The sequence below is a fragment of the Pseudopipra pipra genome, chromosome 9 (assembly GCF_036250125.1).
Source record: "Pseudopipra pipra isolate bDixPip1 chromosome 9, bDixPip1.hap1, whole genome shotgun sequence".
Classification (NCBI taxonomy): Eukaryota; Metazoa; Chordata; class Aves; order Passeriformes; family Pipridae; genus Pseudopipra; species Pseudopipra pipra.
The window spans coordinates 25,736,572-25,762,506 of NC_087557.1; the positions used below are offsets into that span (position 1 = coordinate 25,736,572).

The window sequence follows — 25,935 nt, forward strand, 5'->3', positions numbered from 1 at the left end:
TCAGTGGGAAATGAAGGGATTTATTTTTCTGGTTATTGCTCCAGCCAGGTTAAGGCATCTGGAAACAACTCCCACATTTTCAAGATGAAGTGAATATTGAAGGACAAGTTGCAGCAGCACAAAGGTCAAGCAGTTAAATCTCACATCTATAATTAACACTCCCAGTGCATTATGAAAATCACAGGACTGATCAGGGAAACTGAGGCACAGAGCAGCAAAGCAGCATCCCCCAAGAGCAGACCACAGCTCTGCAGCCTCATCCCCAGCACCACCCTGATCTCCCCTTTAGTGGAAAGGCTGGGCAGAATCCTTGCTGAGCCAGCTCCAGGTCCTGTGCCTTGGAGAGCAGCAGGCAAAGAAGCTCCGGAGGGTATTGAGGGAACACAGCCCTCGGGGTCTGTGTGAGTGGTGTGAGTGAATTCCTTAAAGCCGCTGGATGCTTCTCGCAGCTGCAGAACAAATTCAATAACAATACTATGAGCGATGCCTTTTTAATAGGCACGAGGTGAAAAGAACCCAACGAGTCAATATTTGCAGATGAAAACAAAATAAGCCGAGCTGTTAGCACAGAGGAATGCAAGGGAGGCCGGAGGCGGCTGGGGTAATTATTATTTCATCTGCCAGACAGCCGTGGTCCTGCCCGCTGCCTCCTTCCCCCACTGCCCACGCTGGCTGTGCCGGAGGGAGGGCAGGGGGAGGTGGAGATGGGGCAGAAAAGAGAGGATGGTTTGGCTGTGGCAGCACCGGCGTGTGGCTGGGGCTGGCTCAGCGCTGCGGCCGCCGGAGGGTGAGCACTGCCCTGGCCCAAGTATTTAATGTCAGCGCCTGGAATGTGCTTAACACAACATTTTACAAGGGAACATTAGTCAAGCATCTGCACTGACAGAGCGGGTCAGCGATAAGGAGCCGGTGCATGGGAGCTGCGGGAGGGCGGCTCTTGTTTCAGGCTAAGGAGGACAGGTCTTGCAGACACGGTGCCAGGACAGGCTGAAGGGGTCAAAATGGGCCAGGCAGCCCTGCTTTTGGTCTAACTGTCCTGACAGGCATCACACTGGGGTAAGAGTGCCACACTGATGAGCAGGGTCCCACTTCCCACGCTCCCCCAGCTATTGCCTGTGCTGTCTGAGAGTCCTCCTCCAAACCTCCTGCAAGGTGGGATTTGGAGAAAGCTGTCCAAAAGTCATTGCCTTCCACATGCCCTTGTTTGCAGCAGTACCAGTGTTTGGCTGTCTGTGGGTGTGAGCTTTTTCATAACTCAACTCAGGCTTTGCTCCCTTGCAGCAGGGTCTCTCGAGACAACTGCTTCCACCTGAGCCAGCACGGTCAGGCCATGGCAAGGAGCATCCATCCCTAATCAGCAGGAGGGAGATGTGTCACAGCCCAGAAATCTCCCAGAAATCAGGTCAGTGAAACATGGTCAGCTTTGACTGTGACCTGAAAACAGCACTTCCCTCCATCTATTCCTGGAGCTTTCCCTGTTCATTAGCCTTCTTGGCCCCCAGGCTTAAAAAAATCGCCCAGTGTCATGACTCCTTAATAAGATGTCATCTTCAGCCATGACAAACACGAGCACTCAGTAAATAATAGCCCTGCCATGTAATGTCATGCCTCTGCCATCTGTTGTAGCAATGACTGTGTCTCGCTCACCTGCCACCCTCTCCCGGCTGCTCTGTGTGAACAGCAAGAGCCAGGCCAGCCCTTGGCTGTCCCGCCCCTCCGACAGCTGCTGGGCTTGGTTCTGGGGTGGGCAGGGCAGCAAGCCCTCCTGCAGGGCCGGCAACGCTGGGACACAGGTGGAGGTGTGCAATCCAGAGTGGGAGAAGGGGAGCGTGGCCCCCTGACTGCCCTGGGAGAGGTAAAAGGGTTTCCTCACTTTCTTCCCTACTTCCTTATTCTCACCTTTTTTTCTCATTGTATCTTTCTCTGTTTTCTTACTACCTTTCTCCTTCTCCCTTCCCTTCCCTTTACCCATTTCCCCACTTCTCTTTCCTCTGCCATAGTCCCACATCCCCGTACTTGCTTCCTGCTGGCCTGTTTGAGCACAGTCTCTCTGCTTTTGTTGCAAAACCACTTCCACAAAGCTCTCCAAGAAGTGCCAAACAGACAGAGCAAAGCTGAAGGCTTTGAAAAGCTCAACTCAGCAGTTTGGAACAGAATTCCCCTTCTTCTCCCCATCCTCTCCCACTAGAGAGCATTAACCCTTTTGTGCTTCAGTTTATCCATCTGCATATCCAGATTAATGACCCAGAGCAAACCTGTTGCCATGGGGTGGGTTTTTCACAGTGGTTGGCTGTGGACACTTAACTCTGCTCCCCCAAAAAAACACCTCCTGTCTGAGCCATGAAGAGGAGACAGCACTACAGAGCAGCTGTTGCTCCTCAGTGCTCAAGCAGCTCCCATTTCCCTTCTCCACATCCCATACCCATTACTCCCCCTCCTTGGTGCAGCCCCTTTCTGGGGCTGGAGGGGCACAGGCATCAGGTGGGAGTTACAGAGCAGGAGGTAATTGTTGGTAGCAATTAAAAAAATAATTAAAAATTGTATGAATAAATGAAAGCTGTTTCTAGCAGGGGGATTTCAAGAATGTAATGCCCTCGGTCTGCAGTGAAGGAGACAGACACTGCCTTTTCAAGATGCCTTTTTTGCCCCCTCCCTTTCCTGTGAGATTTGGGTTACCCTGAGTGCGTAAAGGATAGTGGGACGTGGCAGCACTGCTTGCCATGAAAACTAATAGGGCCATGCCTGCTTTCATCAGGAGTGTAACCAGAGCCACGGATAATGTTTTAAAAGGCACAGCAGCTTCAAGTGCAAGCAGGGATTTATTAATGAAATCGAAACCACGCTCGAGGCTTTGCGAGTCTTATTTTAAGAGTCTGAAGGAGAAAGGAGCGGGCTGCCTGGCTGGGAGGCAAGGTGGCCAGAGCTCTGACACCGAGCAGAGGTGACAAGGGCTCACAGCGCTGCTGGGCTGCTGTTCTCACTCTGCCACAGGTAATCTGCACAACCCTGGTCGTGTCACTCAGCTTCACTGCGCTTCAGCCTGCATGGGGGAACAAGAATCACTCCCATACAACCTCTCTGTAGACAGATTACACTTCTGTATAAGTTAGAATCATGCTCCAAGGACACTTCCAGTCTCTGCAGTACCTTTGGGGCCCCAAAAGGACCCAAGGCAGTAGTCAAGGGTTCCCACTGAAGCCTACAGTTCAGATGGCAGCTCTGGGACCTTCTCCCACCCTGGCACTGCCACAAGACAGGACAGCCATGCATGGCAGGTGGGGACAGGATGAGAAACGGACAAAATGTCCCAGGCAGTGGTCAGAGCAAGCAAATGGGTTCTCAGACTCCAAGGGTCTTTGGTTCTGCTACAGACAAAAAGTTCATTCATATTTGAGGTCCCTGCTTCCTTGAAAAAGCAGTGGCAAAGCAGTGGGCACTGCTGGAAGGCTGAATTCCCTGTTTCAGCCAGTTCTCAGTGCTCCTGATGCTCCTCAATAGACTCAACTCCTCTGTGCTGATGGATGTCTCATCAGTCCTCAGTCAGGCTGCAGGAGGTACAAATACAGTCAGCTCCTTCTGATTCAGGAGACAGCTGAGCACGACCTAAAAGTGCATTTGAAGGCTGAATTTGGTGCTAGGAAGAAAGGAGACTGTGCTCCTGAAAGCATGTCTTAGTTTAACCCCAGCCAACAACTAAGAACCGTGAAGATGCTTGCTCAGTCTCCCTCACCTCAGTGGTGTAGGGAGGAGAATTAGAAAAAGGTAAAACCCATGGGCTAAGAACAGTTTAATAATTGAAATGAGATTAAATATAATATTAATAAATAATAAGAATAAGGGAGATAACAAAAAGAGAGAGAGGACTAAACCCCAAGAAAAACAAGTGACGAATATAGAACTGCTCACCCCTCACTGACGATGCCCATGCCACCCCCCAGCAGTGATTCAGTGGCTCCTGGCCAACTCCCCCCAGTTTATACACTGAGCATGATGACCTGTGGTATGGAATATCCCTTCAGCCACTTCGGGTCAGCTGTCCTGGCCATGCTCCTTCACAGCTTGTCATGTATCTCCTCACTGGCAGACCATGGGAAACTGCAAAGTCCTTGACTTAGGGTAAGCACTACTTAGCAACAACTAAAACATCAGTGTGTTATCAACATGATTCTCCTACTAAATCCAAAACACAGCACTGTACCAGCTACTAGGAAGAAAATTAACTCTATCCCAGCTGAAACTAGGACAGAGTATGACATGTGTTTAGGATCTGTTTATCCATCCCAAGGGTGGTGTGGCTGGTCAGCAGGTGTGAGTTGTGCAGAAAAGATACTCCTGCATCCATTTACCTCCTTTTAAAAGAGGATAAAACCTATAAAGCAAGCAATTCTGTTTGGAAAAAGCCAGTTGGAGAGGCTTCCTTAGCCTCAGATGCCCTTGCCATCTGCACTCATAAGAAACCCTTCATAAGGTTCTCATTTCCTCTTTACCTTTTTTATATAGCCCATAATAAGATCCCTAACTTTAATGGACTGTATGGATCTTACTAGCAGGGAATGGCTCCAGCAGAGAGGCTTTAGCCCTCTGTTTCAACAGGATGAGCAGTGGAGCTTTTTGTCCCTTGCTTGACTCCACTGCAAATGTTGGTAGGATTTCTACAGCCACCTCCACCAAAGCCCTCCCCACTTGCCGGGAGATGCTCAGATGTAGATGACCCATGTAGTGTTTGCAGGAATCTCAGAATCTGCTGAGTTGGAAGGGACCCAGAAGGATCATCAAGTCCAGCTCTTAACCCTGCACAGGACTGTCCCCAAGAATCACACCATGTGCCTGAGATCATTGTCCAAATGCTTCTTGAACTCTGTCAGCCTTGGTGCTGTGACCACTGCCCTGGGGAGCCTGTTCAGTGCCCAACCACCCTCTGGGGGAAGAACCTTTCTCTAATATCCAACCTAAACCTCCCCTGACACGACTTCAGGCCATTCCCTTGGGTCCTGTCACTGGTCACCATCGAGTGTGTCTGCCCCTCCTCTTCCCCTCCTGAGGAAGCTGTAACTGCAGTGAGGTCTCCCCTCAGTCTCCTCTTCTCCAGGCTGAACAAACCAAGTGACCTCAGCCGCTCCTCACACGGCTTCCCCTCAAGGCCCTTCACCATCTTTATTGCCCTTCTTTGGAAGTTCTCTAACAGCTTCATATCTTTCTTATATTGGGGTGCCCAAAACTGCACAAAATATTCAAGGTGAAGTGGGACAATCCTCTGCCTTGACCAGCTGCTGATGCTTTGCCCGATGCCCCCCCGGACACAGTTGGCCCTCCCAGCTGTCAGGGCACTGCTGACTCATATTCAACTTGCCATTGACCAGGACCCCCAGGTCCCTTTCCATGGCACTGCTTTCCAGCATCTCATTCCTCAGTCTGTGCGAACATCAGGAACTTGGGAACTTGCCCCTCTCCCCCAAATGCTTATGAAGCAGTACAAGAAAAATTAGCACCACTTTGCCAAGTTGGAAGATGTGGAGGGACCTGGGTTTGTCCAGTCAGAGAAGGCTCACAGGAGGTATTATATACAATGGAGCCACCATCCTCCTGGAAGTGCATGGGAGGCAATGGAAACACGGCACAGTAAGGGAAATTCTACCTAGATATTTGAAAAATAATTCCTGGTGAGGCTAGTGACTAGTGTGTTAGAAAAGCACAGGGAAGGGTGACTTCTCTGGGCAGATTCTCCAGATAAAAAAAGAGCCTAAAGATATGACCCCAGAGGAGCACAAGTGGTCACAGCAGGGCACCACACCAGATCTGGATCTGTGTTAAAACCCTCTTAATGGCTTGGGTAAGAGGCAGGGGAGAGTATAACCCAGCCTGAGAGATGTCACAGTGTCCCTTGCTTGGGGCACAGCTCCACTTGGATACCAGCAGCCTGGCTGGGATCTCGTCTGGGAAAAGCAGCGCATGGGAACTGATGGAGCCATTGCAGCAGAGGGGGGAAGGCAGAGCCAGGCAGCAAGGATTCACAGAGCACGTGTCAGAAGATCTGGGCTGGTTCCTGGGTTCCTGACAGCTTCTTTCTCACAGAGCTCCTGGACAGGAGACAAAACGTGATTTCTTGCTCCTTCCACTCAAAGACGGCTGTGAAAGTCTGATTTATGCTGAACACTGGAAAAGAAAAAAGCTTGGCTGTGGAACCAAGTTCAGCTCCCAGCCAGGAGAACCTTGTATGGGATCAGCAAGTTTTAACCATGCAAATCAAATTTGAGTCCAAACAGAGCGCTGTTTCACGACTTCTGCCTCTCCCTTCCTCACTGCACAGGGCCAGGCTACCTCTTCCCTGAACAAGCCCTCACATCCATTCCCAGTGGCAGAGACAGGCTGTGAAATCGTAAAGAACTTTCTCCCTTTTTCTCCTTTCTTTTCTTCTTTTATTTCTTCTTCTCTTCTGCAAGGCCCAGCCAAACACGTCACAGCTCTGTCTTTCACTGAGATGATCCCCAGCTGCCAAAATGTACTGGAAGTCCACCTGTCTGTGAGCCTGTCACCAAAGGCTGTCTCTGAGCATGGCCTCATGCTGTGTGACCCCAGGCAGTCTGGAGGAGTGCTCAGGGCACTATGGAGAAGGAATTGCTTGGCTCAGTTATCAGCAAGGAAGGTGAGCAGGTGACCTTTATTTTCTATGTCCTTTTTTCCCCAGGTAGGTGCAGCAGACCAAAGGCCACCACATGTCCTTTTCCCCCAGACTCACCATATCCTGGATGGCCCTGAAAATGGGTTGTGGGAGCGTTTGCTGGGGGGTCTGCAGTCACAGCAGCAGCAAATCCTCACCCTGTCATCAGGTGAGAGCGACTCAACAGCAGTGCTGATGCACCATGGAGAGGTGAGACCTCCATCCAGGCCTGCTCACAATGGGAGAGTCCAAGGTGTTCAGGATGCCCAGAACCCACTGTCTAAGGTGGGACCATCTCTGAAGCTTGTGCCTAACAATCTGGTTTACAAGGAAGGTACTACAGGACCTGAATAAGTCCTGATGCACCTGGACATACCCCCAATGTACACACAGACATAGAATGAAAGGCAAGGAATACAAGTTTCAGAAGAGAAAGCTTTGATTAGATATTGGGGGAAATTCACCCTGAGCATGGTTATACACAGGGGACCAGAGCTGTGGGGAATCTCCATCCTTGGGGACATTCAAAACCTCGCTGCACAAAGCCATGGGCAATCTAATCCGAGCTGACTCTGCTTTAGGGCTGTTGGACCAGAGACCTTCAGAGGTTTCCAAGAACCTGAATTATCCTGTGACCTACATCCACAGCACTACCCAAGATTCTCTTGCATCATCTAGAGTTCAATGAGCCCATCTGTGTTTCTGCTTCTAAATTAGCATGATCCTAATTTTCCCTTATGATTTAATCCCTTAATTCATTTGCCATAATCCTGCAGTATGTGGCTGGAGGAAGAGGAAACAATGCAGCAAAGCAAACAGAGAAATGCAACAAGTGCCCACGAGAATAGTATATTACTCCTCTTCTTTCCTGATTGTCTTCCTGCCATTCTGCTTCCAGGAAAAATCTGTGGGATTTCATCCAAAGCTCCAGAATCTCCTCTCCATCAGTGTCTGGGGACAAATGCTTAGAAAGAAAATAACAGAAACAGTGAGCATAGAATGATCCTCTCCCTGCTGCACCCTGCCAACCTCTGGCAACTGAAGCTTCAAGGACATCTGAAACTAAAGGCCACATCCAAACTTGAGCACTTGTAGTTACCATCTGAGAACCTGCCAGCAGAGTGAGCTTTACAGGGTGTCCCAGGGAAAAGTATTTCCTCGTCTTCGTGTGAAACAGGTCATCCAGTTCTTTCACTGGGCACCTCCCTGTGCTCTCTCACCTCATTGACGCTGCCTTGGCAAAGGTCATCTGAAACATGGTTACCTGAGGAGCTGAATGTTGTGTCCATACCCCCTGTTTCTCCAGAGGTGTGAGTGAGCTGAAGCACAGCTTTATGGAGGAAAACAAACGACGTGGATACTCGCCACTATTGCCCACTAACAAAGCACATGGTGGTGGTAGGAATCCCCCACCATGGCATTTCAGGGTACTCAAGGGTCATACAGCAGGCATCAGCTGCAAGAGGAGAGCAAGAGGATGCCTCGCCTGCCCCCACGCTGACACACAGGGCTGGCTTAGAAAAGATGTCAGTGGAGTTTGGAAAAGAAGCAGAAATATGTATTTCCCTAATAAGCTGAAAACTTCAATAAATGTTTTCCCTCAGTAGGATGTAGCTGAGGAATCTGGGGACCATCGCTGGAGCCAGCCTCTCTGAGAGGAGAAAGTGAAAAGCCAGTCCAAGTGCAACAAATGCCTGGACAATAAAGGGATCTGAAGGGGTTCAAGGGTAGGAGGGATTTTTCGTCTCTTTGGTGTTGTTTCTTGATTAATATTTACATGTCAGAACCAGCAAAGCACACCTCCAGATCTCACACGGGATCTTTTTCTCCTTACTTGGGCAACAGAATGTATGGGCAGGACAATTGTGCAAACAAAGATGTGTGCCAAGCCCACTGCACTGAAGGGAAGAAATAAAAATACCAGTTATTTAAAACACGTGTATTAACAGAGGGGTTGACCTCTCCCCTGCCTTCGTGCTCTGCTGACATCAAGGAGGCAGATAAAAAACCTTGCTGGAACATCAGACTGGCCCCAGCCCCTGAGGGATGGAGGGGCTTTGCTTCACTGGCCCATGGTCTCTCTGGCTCAATCACTGGCACCAGCACCATCACCCACGATGTCATACACACCTCTCTGCCCCAGAAAGGCCCTGGAGAGCAGAACACAGATGCAGGAGAAGCTGGTTGAAATTCCCACCCCTTCCCTGGCAGGGAGAAGTACAGCTTTGATTTAAATTGGGCAGCAAGGTTATGATACCTGTGGGAATGGTTCTCCCACGGCTGAGCCTCATCTGCGTGTGGTTCACAGCATCTCCTGGGTACAGTGACAGAAAACAGCCACAAAGGGACAAATCAACTTCATGCCAGCAAGGCTGTAGCTTTTTCTTCTTCCCATGTGACTCTCAGAGCCCTCCTTCCCTGCCTTCTCTTTTCAAATGCATTAAAAAATTTCAGCCCAAATGTTCCAAATTTAGAGGTGAACAACGTTCCCAGCATTTTTACTTTGTAAGGGGGATGGAGGGATGCAGGATAGCAAAGGGCTGGTGCCACCCATCCCCTTCCTACTGCCTGGCTTTGCACCAGGCTGCCAATCCCTGAAGAGAGGTGCCAGGTCCTGAGGGGGGACCTCCATTCCCCAAGCAATCACAGCAACCTGATGTGGTTCCACAAGCACACGGTGAGGAGGGCGACACACAGCCCTCAGAGATAATGGGAGCTGGAAGGTCTTATCAACTTCTTGGAGGGCAAAGTCAAGCCCTTCAAATGAAAGCCCTTGAGGGAGAGGAGAGGATCTTTCCTCAAGTGTCAGGCACATTTCAGCAGTTTATAAATACCGTTGTTCTCTCTCTGCCACACTCAGCCCCACAGCACTGACTGTGACATCAGCCCTGGACCCAAACTCAAGGAGCTGAGCATCTGTGCTCGACTTGGCCAGGGGAAGGCAGGGTCAGGCCTCAGGTGTGTTTGTTTCCAGAGGCACTTTCAGCTGCCATTACCAGGTTCAGCATTTTCAGGTTTTAGCTCCGTGGTTTTTTCCTATGCAGACCAAAGAAGGGGTTAAACCGAGCTTACCTTTTCAGGAGCAGGACAAGGTAGTCACTTGGATGGAAAGGGAGCAGGATTCAGCCCCTTTTTCTCCCCTTTCCGTTCCAGTTCTCTTCCCCACCCTGTTCTCTCCTGCACATCCCACTGCAGAGCTGCCCCGGGTGCCCCGATGATGAGCTGTGAACCCTAATGACGGGAGATGGGATAACATCCTGCTGTCCTACTCATCCCTCCCAGATCCTGACACCTGTCAAGGGCAGGAGGGCGATGTGGGGAACTGAACACATCTTAGTTCTCCCCACCTTGATGCAAGGCACCTAGAGCTGTTTTCCAGTGAGATCCCAGGACTGAGTTTCCCCTGGATCCACCTCCTGTTTAAAGTAGAGGGGGCACTGCTCCAAAAGGTGTGCAAGGTTTTGGGGGCTGCAGGTTTTATTCCTCCATCCCTCGAAACAAAAGGAGCATCCCGAGGCAGAGACTCGAATCTCTGCTAAGGTAGTCAAATCCCACCTGGCAATCGTGTTTTATCCCCGAGATGAATTTTGGGGTGGGCTCAGCAGAGACCCCAAAAACTACACAAGGACTGGCGTTGTGGCTGGACTCCCGGGAGAGCGGCTGGGAGGAGTGAGACGGGGGAATGGATTTGCCAGCGATGCCTCCTCGCAGGACACCGGCCAGCCCGCCCCGTGCCGGTTCCTGTCTCTGCCCCCGGGTTCCTCCTAACGAGGTTTCCAGCTCGGCTGAACCCCCGCGTTGCTTTCAGGTCCGCAGCCGTCCGGGGCTGAACGGGGCTGGGGAGGGAGCTGGGGGCCGCCGTTCCCATCCCCCGACTTCTCCTCCCCAATGTTACCGAGTGTTCGGGTTACATCAAATGCGAAAGCGCGGCAAAACTGGGGAGTCGATGCAGAAAATACCGACACTGATTCATGTAAAGACGGGGCGGGGGGTTATAAACCCTGTGCCAATGATCCCTTTGAAAGGGGCTGCTGGGGTTGCTTTCGGCGGTGGTCCCCGCGCCCTGTGCAGGAGTTTGTGATGGAAAGTCTGCAAAAGCCATTAGGATTTTTGTGCTGGGGCACTAGAAAAGCAACGCAGACACCACTCACTTTTCTAAATAAACATTAGTCTTAAAAAGTTTGCACTGCTGACCCCCGCAGCTCTGATTACTTGCAATTCTCTGAATCATATTTTAAGGCTTCTAACTATTTTTATTTTTTTTTCGGGGAGGGGGCGGGTTTCGTTCATTCCTCCCTGCAGCCGTGCCACAGATGTGCCGTACTGTGTGCTCCGGGGGCGGGGGGTCTCTGCCCACCCCCTAGGCAGGTCCTCATTCCGCAGCCCTGCAGCCACAGCCCTACAGCATTTCAACTCCCTCCACGTTCCCCCGAAGAAGCTTTTTCTTCTTCCTTTCTTTCCTTTTTTTTTCTTTTTTTTTTTTCTTTTTTGGAGTGGTTGGACCACATTCGTGGGCCCGGTGAAGAGATGCTGTTCCTCTCTCTTACTGGTCCCCGGGAGGGCAGAGGCGGTGCGGGCTGCGGCCCCATCCCCACCGAGCTGTGCCCTGAAACAGCCCCGGGACCCCTCCCCAACCCCCCCAAACAGACACATCTTGGCAGCGCGGCGGAGGCAGCTGCGCCGAGGTATCATCAGTATAATTGGAAGGGTCACATGTTAAACCCTCGCTGTTGTTCGCGGTAATGTAGCTGTGTCCCCCGGTTGCACATTTACCGATTTCTCGCAAACCAGCCATTGTCACAAGGTTCATTCCAGGAGGAGTGATCCAATGGGTTGCCACGGCAACTATAATGACATTAAAATAGAGGCGGCAGCCGCCGCCCTCCCCCCCCCCATTTCCCCCACTCCCCTCTTCTCCCTGCTTAAAAACCGGCAGCAGCCCGGCAAAATCCTGCACCTTTCCCGTCGGGGCAGCCCGAGAAATAACCCGAGTACCCAGAGGAGAACAAAGTGTGTTGGGCGGGAGGTTGGTTTATTTAAACCTTCCCAGGGAAAGCGGCCGAGGAAAACCCCCGAAAGGCGGCGGGGGCCGCGCGGAGCCCCCGCGCCCGCAGAAGGCAAAATTGACCAAACCGGTCAAATTCCAGGCGGGAGCGGCGCGCGGACGGCTGAGGCTGGGAAGCGGGACGGAGCCGGGATCCATCCCTGTCCCAAGCACTCGCTGGGAGCGGGGAAAAGGGTACAAACCTGAGCCCCCAGGTCTAAAGCCCCCACCCAGGCACCTGCGGGTTGGGCGGTGACACCCTCTCCCTTGGCCCGACCCTGCACTGGAAATCCGCTTTTCGCCACTTGGTTTTCCGGGAAACGTTCGTTTCCGAATGATAAGTCTTTATTATTTCTCATCGGAGCTGCTACCGTGCTTTCATGCATTTTTATTTTTCCCCACGAAATTTGGGCCGAGAAAAGGTGTTTTAAAAAAAGGACCTCCGTTTCCAATTATCACAAGACACCTTTCTCTCTCGATAAATATTTCTCTTCTGTCTCTCCCGGGTACACATATAAGCGCGATCAAGGAATACTGTGCAAAAGCAAAAGGTAAATTCTGAAAATATTAACTATAATATCAGTTGGATCTGGCCGGAGGCTCCAATATGTTTGTTTTCCATATGGTAAAATGTACTGCCCGTCTTCCGTCGCCGAGAGCCGATAGCAGTGTCTGACATCGGGCTCTGTAGGATTTCAGTGGCGCTTTCTGGAATCGTTTCCCCCTATCTCTGATTGAGGCTGGGAAACGAATCGTTTCTATCAATTTCCTCGCCATTTTTTTTTCCCACGTGAGCCCGTGGGCGAGAGTTTACCGGGCAAAGACGCAGGTGAAAGACCCGACAGCTCCACTCAGAACCGTGGTTTCATTACCTACACCAAAATGTGCCCGACACCTGCCTGCAGCTGGGGTAAATCCCCACTGCGGGAAGAACAGGGAACGTGCCCATGACTGGCAGCGACGAAAAAAATAATTTTTTATTTTTTTTTTTAAAAAAAGGAGTTGGGGGAAGTCTGAACAACCCAAACCGGCGCCGTCCGCAGCCGCCTCACACGCGGTTTGCGGCGGCCGAGTGGCTTTCTCCGGCCGTCCCCGACGGCGGAGACGGCGGCAGCGACACCCGCACCGGGTCATCCAGGCTGAATATCCACCCAACGCCCAGAGCCAGAAAGGAGGGTGGCTCCGGACTCCCCCTTCGGAGCCCCCATCGCGGGGGCCGAGACGCCCGGGGATGCGGGGTGTGAGGGCACCTCCCGGCCCCAGCCTCCTGCGGGGCTGCACGACCCTCCTCCGGAGCTGCCCCCTTCGCACATAACCTCTGTAATTGCCGTGGTACCCCCGGCAACGGGGGCATCCTTTTCCTAATGCCACCCACATCTCAGCAGAGATGGTGAGGGGGGGATGCGGGGACCACCCCGCAGCCTGGCCGCAGGTTTTCCACCTCCGGCTGCAGCTGGAAAACGCACTTGGGCTGGGGTTTGTGTGACCCAGGGTGGGTGGTTGTGCCAGTCGCCGTTCCCGGGGGAACTCGAGGGTGCGGTCTCCCCTCAGGAGTTGGAGTGGGAAGAGCAGCCGAGATGGTAAAAGGGACCGGCCGGAGCCGCGGGACAGACGGAGAGGCGGCCGCGGGTGGCTGTCCCCTACCGCAGGGCTAAAAGGGCGTCCCTGTCCCCAGACACATATCCAGATCCTTGGGTGTGGGAACCTCCGCGGTGCGGCGGGAGGGGAGGGTAGATTGCCGGGGACGCAGCCTGGGCTCAGCTCGCCGCAGCTCCAGGGTGGTCAGAAATGTTCTTTTGGGTGATTTCCTGAGCTCAAGAGCCGTCAAAACCATCCTCCTGAAGTACCCTCTTGGCAGGGGCTTATTGAAAGGCATATATGGAGCAGAAGCATGCCCGACGGGAGATGGGAGCATCGTGGGGCAGGCGTGAAAATGAAATTAAAACCAAATTAAAAAGAAGGAGGAAAGAGAGAGAAAGGTGGGAAACAGAAATTATCCTCCTTGTGAAACGTGTCGGGCTTCTCAGGAGCAACTGCAGAAGGGAGGCCTTTCCACAAGGGTGGATAAATTTACTCGCGTCCCACATGACCGAGGGTGGGGGACCCGAGGTGGGGGGTGGGGGGAAAGAGAAAGGTCATGGGACTGGGATTTGGGTTGTAAGTCAAAGAGAAGACGTGGATTTCAGTGCCGCGTTAGGTGGCAGAGGCCTCGGGTTTTGCAAGAGAAGTAATTAAATAAGAAGAAAAAAAAAAAAGTGGGGTAAGAAGAGGGAAAAGCATTTCAGAAATAACACCAGTAAACTCTCAGGGGGTTAGCGGTGTGAAGGTGCGCTGGGGGGAGGGGAAGGGGGCACAGATCCAGGAGAGCGCCGCTGGGAGACCCTGCTTGCCTAGGGTCTAGTTGTTGCCCCCCACATCTCCCCAAGCCGGCGGTGGGTGCTCGGCCCTGCACCCCGCCCGGCCCCAGTTCTCTCAGCCGAGTCCTGCGCGCTCCTTTTGTTGCCTTTATTTTGTGGCCACGTTTCTCTCCTGGAAAGAGGAGATCACAGGAGTGCTGCAGGCCGAAGCGGGGGGGGGTCGGCACTGCCCCTACAGCTGATTCCCATCTCGCTCCCCTCGCCCCCACGCACCCCACTGAGACTTGCCGCGGCCCGGGGCGAGGGGGGCCCGTCTGACTGGACCTTGGAATTTCTGGCCCCATCCCCAAACGGAGGAAGTTTTTCCTTCTCCACTTAGTTTGTTTCAGTTTAAAACATAAGCGGCGGCATCTCCGTCCCCGGCCCGCCGGGGGTCCGGCCCCCAGCACGGCTCCGCTCCCACCCGGCTGCAGTTTCCCTACACCCGGGGTCTTGTCCTCTGTCCCCTCTTCTCCCTCTGCCGAGGACTGATCTGGGGGGACACTTTGGGGGGCACCCCAGCTAATCTCGTCCGGGTGGGGGGAAAAATTCCCACGGATTTTGCATCTGAAATGAAAGGCGATCGCGTGCCTCGCAGACGGTTCTCACTGCTGAAGAGTGATTTGCGGGGAAAGGGGGGTGAGTGGGAGCTCATCCGCGGGCTTTCTGAGGGCTCTCCGCTCGTCTTCGTCGGCAGGAAAAAGTGAAGAATCTGATAATTTTTGCGAGAGTGAAAGGAATCGCCGGTGTTGTTTCAACACGCGGTACTAACGAAAGAGGAATCTAATTTCACTTAAAAGGCGAGTTAAAGCAGGGAAAACGAAATATGAACGAAACGGATAAAGACGGCCCCAAAAAAAGAGCTTCTCTGCCACCCTGTGACATGGAGCCCAAACCTCGATAACTAGAAAAGATCGGGGTGTGGGAGAAACACCACCAAACCGGTCATTAGAAATATCCCAAGGCACTGACACGAAGTCTCCCACGTACAAACCGACAGACAAACTCATTACACCCCTTAGGTCTCCCACCCGACCTCTCATCGGGGAGATTGTCTCCCTTACAGGTTTTCATCCTGCCCTGGCACACTTAGAGGGAGATGAATATGATTCACGCCATACCCATATATCTAATTTACCGGGATCCCGGGGGAAGGGATGTAGGCAGCCAGGGCGATTGGGAAGCGAGGCATCCCGCCTGCCCGTGGCCAGGAAAGGCCACTGGGCTCCGGGCTGCTCGGTACCGGCTGCCCAGAGGGGCCGAGCCCTTTCCCGGGCCACGGGCGGGCGCATCCCGGTACCATCTGCCCGAGGAGAAGGTAGCACCTGGATGATGAGGGAATATGGGAAACCCCGCCGCCAGACCCTGCCGCGAGTAGGTTTTGTCCCCTCCTGGATCTCAGAGTCACCTGTTGCAGCCACGGGCTTAGGGTGCAAAAGTGCATCCTATTTAATAAAAGAATAAAATGCGAATTGGCCCCTTACGGCCGTGGGGGCCCGTCCGAGCCCGGGGGTAGCGGGCACCGGCACACGCTCACCCCTGCAACCCTGCACGGGCCGGGGACGTCGCGTTACCCCCGGTAAATGTACCGACGGCCAGTGAAAAGGGGGTGTAGGAGGGTGAGCTCCGGGGTCCTGGGCTCCGGAAAACGCGCCTTGAGCGTCCCCGCAGCCCACCGGGCACAGGCAGGGGAATTGCTGAGCCCAGAGAGGGGGTCCGCCGGTATCTCCCCTGGTTCAAAGGAGGGGAGACCCCTCTCGCTGCGGCGAAACAAGAGATTCCCAGGGGTGGACATTGCTGGAAACCTCCTGGAGAGAGCGGTAAAGCCGCCCTCGATGGACTCGAAACGAAATGGGCGAGACAGGAGAGACAGAGACGGAGAGAAAGGGGGAGGAAATAAGAAGGAGGGAGAAAGAGGAAAAGAGAAGGAAAGAGAGGGGAAGCAAGCGAAACAGAAAAATAAAAGGAGTCATGAAGAGTAAGAGCGAAAGAGAGAGGAAAAGAAAAAAGGGAAAGGGAGAAAGACGAAAAAGAAGAGAGAGAAAGACGGGAAAACAAAACAAAATAAATTAAAATTGGGTAAAGAAGGAGAAAGGGGGGAAAGCAAAACACAAAGAGATTTAACAGGGAGAGGAGATATAAAAAGAGAAAAATAAAAAGGGAAACAGAAAGAAAGTGAAAAAAAACCAGGTACATAGAAGAGCGGAATAGAGAAAAGAGAAAGAAAGAAAGATAAGGAGAGAAAGAGAAAAATAAGCATAGAAAGAAGAAAGAAAGAAAGAAGAGGAAGAAATGATACAGGAGAAAGAAAAAGTAAAAAAAAAAAAAAAAGAAAGAAAAAAAAAAGGAGAGCGGAGGAGAAAGAAAAAGGCAAGGAAGAGAAGGAAGAAAGTAAAGACGAGCCGTAGTCCTTGAGGTGAGGGGAGAGCGCCGAGCCCCAGCCTCTCTCCTCGCCTGACAGACAAACAGAGGGGCGAGTGCAGGTCCCTGACCTACCGCGAACATCTCGAGGAGGATTTCAAAAGCACCAACTTAATTTCTAAAGCAATTTTCCTGCGTCTGAGTCGAATGCGACAGCTCTTCCCGCCCTCTCCAGATCGGAAAATAGGATTTTTTTTTTGAACCTTTTTTCTCTACGTTCTGCGCGGGAAAGGAAAAAACCGAAGGAGATGTGGGGAGGGAAATAAGATGCTGGAGGGCAGTTATTTTCCAAAGTTACGAGACAGGAAAATGTTTTCAGGTCGGGCACTGGGGCACAGGGAGATTGGACGTTATTATTAAATCCTAAATGCACCGTGAAAATGGGAGTTTCTGCGCAGTCACAAGGAAAGGCCAGGGTACTCCCGGAGGAAGGATCGAACTATTGGAAAAGATGATGTCTAAAGGTTGTTGATGTCTAAAGGTGGTTTCTATAATCCAGGTTGATTTATTTTTGTTCGGGGCTGCGAGAAACTAGAAAGAGAAAACTAAAAAACTACCGGAGAAAGGAATAAGATCTTGACCTTTCCTAATTCTCCAAATCGGCAGTAATGGAAAGCAGAAGGTGCCAGGGGAGGAGGCAGGAGCTGAGGGCCGAGCGGGCGGTGCAGCGGGGCCGGCCGGGCCGGGGTCCCACACCCGCAGCCGGCGAGGGAAGGGCCACTCGCTTCCCTCCTCGGGATCCGCACCACTTAACGCAGGCTTAGTTAAGCGAAAGCAGAGAAAGAAATTACACACACAGAGCCCTCCCGCTGTGGTCCCGACGGGGATATTCCGGGGCAGGATCGTTTTATCCCGCCCCGACAAACCCGAGGAGAATCTCCCGTTTTCCGCCTCTCCCCGGCTGCGCACACACGGAAATCCGCCGCGGAGTAACTGCGCTGAAAGCATCGCGGTTTTGTTACGACCCCTTCATCTGGCATATAGAAAGCAGAGGAGTGGGGGCACATTAAAGAATTAAAAAAAATCATCTCCACAGATGTGTGACCAAAGCCAAAGCAAGGCAGGGGAACCTGCATCCCCCAGTTCCTGCTCGGACACAGCCGCCGAGCGGAAAGGGAGAGGGAAAAAAATCCCAAACCTGCAAAAAAGGATCGGGCTCGCGGCAGACTTTGCCCGGGGTTTAGCACTGACAAAACCAACCACCGAAAGCAGTCCCGAGAACCGGGAGGTTCGCCTACGGACGGGACGGAAGGGAAATGCCAGGTCGCCTTTTTGGCCAGGGACTCCCAAGCAGCGACTGCAACAGCTAATTATTTTCCTTTCAGTGCTCGGTTATTGCTGGTGTCCTCCCCGCCTCCCCTCCAATAAATAAATAAAACCCTCTTTTAGGCAGCGAGGCGTGAAAAATGATCCTCGCTGAACGCTTAAAAATAATGTCCCGTGAAGATCGGGGCCACGGAGCCAGCCAGCCCCGTAATTAGGGGCCATTATCCGTCCTGCCTCGCCGAGGCAAGATTTCTCCTGAACCCCCCGAGCCGAGCCCCGCCAGGGCATTCTGGACCCCGTGGAGACCCCCGGGTCTTTCCCCGCCGCCCCCCGCTCCGGCGGACGGGGGAGAGCCAGTTCCCGGGGGGTCTCCGCCGCCCCCCCCGCCGCCTCCCCGGGCGACGCAGATACTTGTAGGCGGCGTGAGTCTGGTCTGGGCACGGAATAAGCTGGGGTGCTTCAGGGAAATTTAGGGAACGGGGAAAATTCTAATTTTAGAGACGCTTGGGGATCTTCCCCTCAAAATAAAACCTCGACGGCGCCGGCGCTCGCAGCCCCCGCGGGCCCCGGGGAGCCGAGCCCAACCTTTCCTGCGTGGGTACCGCGACTCCCGGTAAAGAGGGGAAAATCCCCCCGCTCCCAAGTCAGTTCAGCTTCAATCCTGGCCGGCGACCGCGGCTTAAAAACCCACAATGTCTCTGCAAGGCAAAAGGAGATGAACGGAGCCGGGGAAAGGTGTCCCAGTCCCAGATCCCCCTCCAGAGCCCCCTCCCCTGAGCGTGTGGGGGCAGGGGGCTCTCCAGGGAAACACCGCTTCCCTGCAGAGAGGACCCCCCTCCATCCCTCCAAACCCTGAGACCACCAACTTGGAGAACCCCTTGCACCAGCGCGACTGCAGGGGCCACACGCCTCCTCCATCCCTACGGGCACCGACTGCTATTTCTTATCCGCTCTTGCCACCCTTGGCTCCTTTTCCTCCTGCACTTCGCAAACAGACAAGCCAAAAATTATTAAAAATCGCTACTTTATACTAAAATAATCAGCCCCCCTTCTTCCAGGCGCATAACCACCACCCAGCCTCGCTGCACATCGCTTTCTTCCCTCGGATCCCTTCTCCTCAAAGCAGGCTCGGTTATTAAAGGAGGCTGAACAAAGATAGCTCCGAGAGCAGCTATCAGCGCATTTTAACTTCATCAAAGACTTCGAGGGAGAGGGAGAGGAGGGGTCTGGCACCTTCTAGTAATGAGCTTGTCAGGAACACCCCTGCCAGAGCAATTGAACAATTTGCACACAAGCAAAAGAAAAGGAGAGGGGAGGGAGGGAGGAAGGGGAAATGCTACAAAAGCCCCTTCAATTTCCAACCATGTGCTTGGCAATCTGGAAAATAGATTCATTGGCCTCCTCTTTTCTCCCATGTCGAGTCTTGTAGCCCCTTTTGTAGGAGCTGGACATGAAAGGGAGACAACCAAGTGCCGGACACGAAGATCGCTTTTCAAAAGCAAATGTGTGTGAAGGCGAGATGTGAGACCGCTCGCTGCGGGGAGGCGGCACGTTCAGGAACAACATCAACAAACTGCGCGGAGGTTCGAGGTGGCACAGACAGAGGCAGAGGATAAAAAGGGGATGGGGGGCGGGAAGGGAAAAGAAAAGCCGATCCCCCCCTGTTCCCCCGGCGCACACTGCCCGGCTCCTGCCTGAGCCCCGGCGGGCCTCGCACAAAGCCCCGCTCGCCCGGGGACCGGCTCCGTCCCCCGCGCCCTGCCTCGTACGTCTCCGCTTTTTTTTTTTTCCTTTTTCTCCTTCTCCTTCAGCTGGCTGCCCGGTCAGAAAGGCCTCGATTCTTTCGATCAGGGTCCCTGCCAACAAACAAACCAAAGAGCCACGTTTGGTCCCTGAAATAAAGAAACGGGGGGGGGGGGGGGGGGAAAGAGAGAAAGGGGAGAAGTTTGGACGAGAAGGGAGCGCTTTAAGATGTTTATTTACTTTGTAAGTTGTTGCAAAATTTAGGCAGAGATCAAGTTTCATTCAGTCATTCAAATGCTGCAGGCCCAAGGGGGACGTGTGTGCGGGGGGGAAACCCTCCAACTTATTTTCTCATGTGTCAACTTTTCCAAACAAAATAAAAGGAGGTGGAGGGGTGGTGGAGGGGAGGAGGGGGGGGGGGAAGAATAAAGGACAACGTTTCTCCTGGCCCCCATCTCCTTCCCCCTGGAAACACGCAGGGTTTTGTTTTTTGGTTTTAGGGTTTGTTTTCCTTTTTTTTTTTTTTTTTTTTTTTTTTTTGCTGGGAGACACCAAAATCAGATAAATTAAAAAAAAAATAAAATTATCAAAAAATAAAATATATATCCGGGGATCCTTTCCCTTGCCGGCCCGTGGCCCCACACCGTGGCCCGGGCAGGGAGGCGTCGCGGAGCAGCCCCGCGCAGGCTGAGCCGCGGCCGTGAAGGGCCGCTCAACCCCTGCCGAACGCCCGAGTGTCGCCGACCCGAGGGTGGGAGCCACTCGCTTCCCCGAGGCCCGAGCGGGACTCTCGGCTCTCAGCGTGACAAAGGACATCGCAAAGAACGATTTGGATTATTATTACTTTTTTTTTTTTTTTAACCAGGTCACAAACATTTATTAATTTACACCAACGGTGGACAAAATTCTGTTGCCTTTTCCACATCAAATTATTCACAGATTCTCTCAATAAAATAGATATGACTGATGCACAACCAGTGAAGAGTTAACTGGACTCCGCTCATTAGCTCCCGAATAATCTATATACAAATAATTACCAATACACCAAAAAACCCACGCACAGAGGGGGTGGGAAAACTGGGATAAAAAAAAATAGTATGGGAATTTTCCAAACTTCCTGACGGATTGGATTTTTTTTTAAACGTGCATTTGACTGTCTCACTGGGGGGGGGGGGGGGAAGAAAAAGAAAAAAAAAGCAAAAAAATAAACCGCAGTCCTGAGTTTCACCAACTTTTCTTCTTCTTAAAAATAAAGTAACCTTAAACAGTGCGTTTTAAAACGAAACCCGAAGCTTCAAAGAAACTAAAAATAAGATCGAACCATTAAAACATTTTCTTTGAGAGCAGGGGAGAGACAGACACACATGGCAAAACCACCCGGGAGAGAGACTTGCAAGAACAAAAACGGGCTCGCTGCGACCGGGAGCGTCCGCAACTCCCCTGGCCTCTTTCCCAGGTGATTTGGGGGACCCCTGCGGGAAACCCGCACCTCTCAAAGGAAACATTTTCCACTCTAAGACCGTTTCGTTCTTAACATGCCCCCCCTTCTCCCCTCGCAAGACGTTGAGTATTTAACCAGCCCAGGTCCCAGCTTATGTTACGGACACTTTATAAATACGCTTTGGCGTTTGTGGGACCAAATCGTGTTATTCTTTCCCTCCTCCCGCCCTCCCGATTTATTGATTTTGGTTTTTTTTCCCCCCCGAGCAAAGAGAGACAAACAGATCTGGATGCCACTGAGCCTGGAAGTAAAGTAAAAATTAAAAAAAAAAAAAAAATATTTCCTACCTTAAAACACAACAGAAGAAGATCGGGGGGGGGGGGGGACGGGACACGGGGAGAGGGAATGGGAGCAGTTTCGGAGGAGGGGGGGAGAGCTGGAAAGGGGCCGTTTGCTTTGCGACTCTCCCCCCCCCCCATCTTCCCCAGTCCCCAGCACACTTTAAAAATGACAGCTGCTGAGGGTTGTGATTTTACTGGAAAAGTTCTGGGCCGGCTGGAGGAGCGGCTCGTGTGCCAGGCTGACCTGGGGCTGTGCCGGGGCCAAGGCGGGGCTGAGCACGGCTAGGACCTGTGCCGGGGGGCCCGCCTGGCCGGCGGGGTAGGGCGCGGCGGGCGCGACGCTGGGGTTGGTGCTGGGCGGCGGGGGCACGGCCCCCCCGATGATGTTGTCTATGGAAAAAGAGGGCCGGGAGGGGTGGTTGGTGCCGCCGCTGCCGCCGCCGCCGCCGCCGGCGGGCGAGGGGTCCGGCTTGAGGGTCTGGAGGAGGGCGGCGGGCAAGGCGGTGGGGCTCAGCTGAGGGTGGTAGAAGGACTTCCTGCAGTTCAGCTCGCCGCCCAGGAAGGAGGGCAGCCCCGAGGCGGCGGAGAAGACGGAGGCGGCGGCGGGAGGCGGCGGAGCCGGTAACGGGCAGTGCGGCGCCGGGAAGGGGAAGGCGCCCGCGGCGCCACCGCCTCCGCCGCCGGGGTGGTGGTGGTGGTGGGGATAGCCCTGGAGCTGCAGGCCGTAGTTGTAGCCGTAGGGTCCGTAGGCGAAGCCGGGCAGGAATGCGGCGGGGTCGGCGGCCCCGGCCCGCAGCAGCAGCTCGGGGTGCGGCGGGTGCAGCTGCTGCTGCCTCTTGAAGCGCTTCCTCCGGCGCAGGAAGCTCCCGTTGTCGAACATGTCGGCGGACTCGGGGTCCAGCGTCCAGTAGTTGCCCTTGCCCGGGTTGCCGGGCTCCCGGGGGATCTTGACGAAGCAGTCGTTGAGGGAGAGGTTGTGGCGGATGCTGTTCTGCCAGGCGGGGAACTTCTCCCGGTAGTACGGAAAGCGCCCGCTGATGAACTCGCAGATCTCGCTCAGCGTCAGCCGCTTCTTGGGGCTCTGTAGGATGGCCATGGTGATGAGGGCGATGTAGGAGTAGGGCGGCTTCACCAGCGGGTTCTTCCCCCCCGCGCCGCCGCCGCCGCTGCCCGCGGGCGCCTTGTCCCCGGGCGCGGCGCCGCGGGCGCAGGCGGGCTCGGAGCCGCCGGCGGGGGACAGCCGCTCCGGGGACCCCCCCATGCGCGCCTTGGCGGCCCCGCTCCGCGGCAGCGCCAGCCCCAGCGGATCGCCGCCGTCCTCCTCGTCCTCCTCCTCCTCGTCCTCGTCGTCCTCCTCCTCCTCGCTGTACTTGCCCCCATCCTGGGGCGGGCCCACCACGTCGATATCCGCGTCCTCCACCTCGGAGAGCGGCTCTTCCTCCGGGGAGCGCTCGGACATGATCCCGCAGCCGCCGCCGCCGCTGCTGCCCAAAGTCATTGTTGTGCGGCCGGGGCGGCCGGGGCCGGGCTCCCCCCCCCACCTAGCGGCGGCTCCCGGGATGGGCCCGGGGCCGTGCCGGAGGGCTGCGGCCGCCGCTGGGACTCCGCGCCCCGGCGCCGCCGCTCCGCTCCGCGCCCCGCTCGCCGCGCCGCTGCTGGCGGGGCCGCGGTGGTGGCTGCGGGGTGGTGGCTGCGGAGGGAGGGGCGGCGGAGGGGGCGCGGGGCGGGGGCGGGGGAAACGGGGCGCCCGTGGGCCGGGCAGGGAGCTTGGGAGCAGCGATAATAAATAATGGTGATAGTGATAATAAAAGGAGAGAAAGAGAAAAAAAAAAAAGAAAAGAAAGAAAAAAAAAAAGTGGGGTTTGTGGCGGTTCCTTGCCTAGCTGGGGGGGAGGGAGGGGGAGGGGGGAGGGAGGGGCAGGGGAAGAGGGAGGGGGGAGGGCAGAAGTGGGGAAGGCGGCTCCCCCCTCCCCACCCCTCCCGAGCTGGGACCCGGTGGAAACGCTCCCACACTGCGCCTGCTGCCAGCGCTCCCCAGGCCTTTATACGGCCGCCCCGGCATCACGTGGCGCCCGCTGCAGCCCCCGCGGGGCACGAAGAGGGGCTGCCGGGCCCAGCCTGGTCCCCGGGGAGCGTGTTCCCCGCCCGGGATGCTTTCGAGGAAAGGCGCTGCCCGTTCCCCTGGCGCTCGGTTGCCCCCAGCTTCGTCTGGAGTCGGCTGCTGCAGGACAGGGAGTCGGCGCTGGGTAAAGGCCCTCCCCGCTCCGAGCGCCCCGCGGTGCTGGAGGCTCGCAGAGCCCATTCCTGCGGGATGCGACGGCCGCCTTCCTCCGCCCGGCGGTCCGCGGAGGGTCCCTTTCTCCCCTCGAGGTCTGCCCATCCCCGAGTCTGGGCCCTGAGCTGCAGACCTCCAGCGGTCTCGCCGACAGGGACCCTCACTTCGCCAGGACCGAACCCTCGGCCCCTTTGAGGGGTCGTGTGAATTTGGGGATCCCCGCTCCCCTTCTCCACGCGCTCACGTCACCGACGCGTCACCGAGCCTGGGACACCCTGCCTGGAAACCCGCCTCCCCCGAGGGCTCCCACGGCCCGCACCCGCGGAAGGGATGCTGCCGCCCGGCAGGTGCGGGGCGGAGGGCGAGGGGTAGCGCTCAGTCAAGCCTCTCCCCACGCGATAAATAACCAAAGCAAAGGCTGTGCGTGTCCCCGGGGTGCTGGGACGGCACCCGAGTCCTGCATCTCTGCCCGGCGGGGCTGGCCCAGCCGGGTACCACTTTCCGAGGCGACCCACTCACGGCTCGTCCAGGCTCAAGGAACTCTTGGGAAAGAGAAGTATCCTGCGGCCTCGGGATCGCCTGTCTGCCGCTCTCCTGCCTCCCCTCCCCAGCGGCTGGCAAGGAGGAGGTAGCGGGCAGCGTACAGGCACCTTGTCGCGGGCTGCAGGCGAAGCGGGAGAATTTCCCTGTAAACAGTCACCCAAGGCCCCTCAGAGCCACAGAAGCGTCCAGGCGTGTGGCAGAGACCCGCTGCCTCGCTTGCCGCCGCCCTGGTGCAGTGCCGGGAACACATCCACTGCTGAAGCCGTGTCCCATGGGTGGCAGTGGCAGCAGGTTGTCCCCGTCTCTGTCGCGGACACGCCGAACCACGCTCGCAATGTTAGCTTTGCTTTTTTTTTTTTTTTTCCCCCGTGGAGTCTCTGGAACTACATAACCGCTTTCCCGGGGGAGGATGCTTGGGGAGGGAGGAAGGCGATGGGTTCCTCCAAGGGGGTACCATGAGGAGATGTCCCCCTGCCAGGGCCGCGTTCGGCAGTGTGAGAATCCGCGGTGATGAATTGCCAGTCTCTGCCGTTAACAGGTGCGAGCATTTGGCGATAAAATCTCCAGCACTAATACCGGGGAGCCGGGCCAAACAGCTGCGCGGCCCCGCTTCCAAATGCCGGTCACAATTACTCAAGCCCTAACGACTCGGTGCACAAACTCGGCGAATTCTGGGGGACCCCGCGGAGAGGGCAGAAGCGGACATCTTCGCCCGTGCGTCTCCAGTGGAAGCAGCGATTGCGGAGCCGGTCACATCCTCTTCCCTCGCCGCCAGCGTGGCCATCAAGGAGAATTTCTCGACCGAAGGGGGAAAAATAGATGAATAAGTGTGCTGAGAGTTTCTCGGGAAGGTGGGAAGTCTGTCCCGCGGGCGCGTGTCAGTTCTGGGGGAGCTTTCCTGAGCTTTCGCTTTTACGCTTCTTCAATGCTGTTAACCTGCGTTTGCAACACATACGCATACATCTCCCCTTCATGTGTGTATGTATATATTCAACTAGACATATATTTATATTCTTTTATTTCTGATATATATTTTTTCCTATGTATACAATTAGCTAACACAGAGAAATGCTTCGGAGATGCCGCATCTTTCCTATCGACATTGTTTAAACTCTCCATTCATCAGCCCAGTGGAAAGACGATGGGAAGAACAAATGGAAAAGAGCGGAGAGGGAAAAGACCCGAACCGCTTTCCATTTTTATTAAGTAAAATAATAGTTATGCCTCCCATACATAAACGAAAGTGTCATAAAAAATTCCGAAGCAGCTGCCAGAGATTTCGACCACACACACAACGGGGCGATTGAATTTCTACTTGGTGCATTTCACGGCAGCGAGGAACCGCCGGGAGCTGCGCCTTGTGCCTCTGCAGGGCGGTGAAGGGGAGGGCAGGGAGGGGGCAGCAAAAATGACGCGCTGCGAGCGGACGAGGGCAGAGGACACCGCCCGGGGGATGCCCGGGGGAGAAGATGCTCCGCCGCCCCCGCGGCGCCCGGTCGCAGGGCGGTTGCCTCCCGATCGCTCTGTCTGGAGGTTGGTCTCGCACGGCTCGAAGTGAAACAGATGTGGGTGTCTGCTGCCTGCCCCCCCCAATCTCCCCCACCCTCGCCCTGCCCCGGCTGTCGGCTCCCCCCCTGTCTGGAAGGGTGGGCAGACCTCGGGGGGAGCCCCCAGCAACGAGGGGCTCGGGTGGAGCCGTTTGCTGCTATACTCATGGTCACGGGGACCCCGATGAGGCCGAAAATGTAGAGGGGAGACGAGAAGGGTTGATCCGATGTGGCTGTTGATGGGATACGGCCGGTGGCTT

At 54.7% G+C, this 25,935-nt stretch overlaps 1 protein-coding gene across 3 annotated transcripts; it reads right to left on the reverse strand.

Moving 5' to 3' along the window:
* FOXD2 (forkhead box D2) lies at positions 1-22,808 on the reverse strand. Of its 3 annotated transcripts, none has more exons than XM_064665297.1 (3): positions 21,317-22,808; positions 8,916-8,972; positions 1-7,609 (listed from the first exon to the last, which is right to left on the reverse strand). In XM_064665297.1, the coding sequence occupies exon 1, from the start codon at positions 22,806-22,808 to the stop codon at positions 21,471-21,473; it is 1,338 nt and encodes a 445-aa protein (XP_064521367.1). In that variant the 3' UTR covers positions 1-7,609; positions 8,916-8,972; positions 21,317-21,470. The 3 variants fall into 3 exon arrangements, with proteins under 3 accessions (XP_064521367.1, XP_064521366.1, XP_064521364.1); XM_064665296.1 differs by having other exon boundaries at positions 1-7,622; XM_064665294.1 differs by having other exon boundaries at positions 1-8,972.
* Between the last annotated feature and the right edge of the window lie 3,127 nt (positions 22,809-25,935).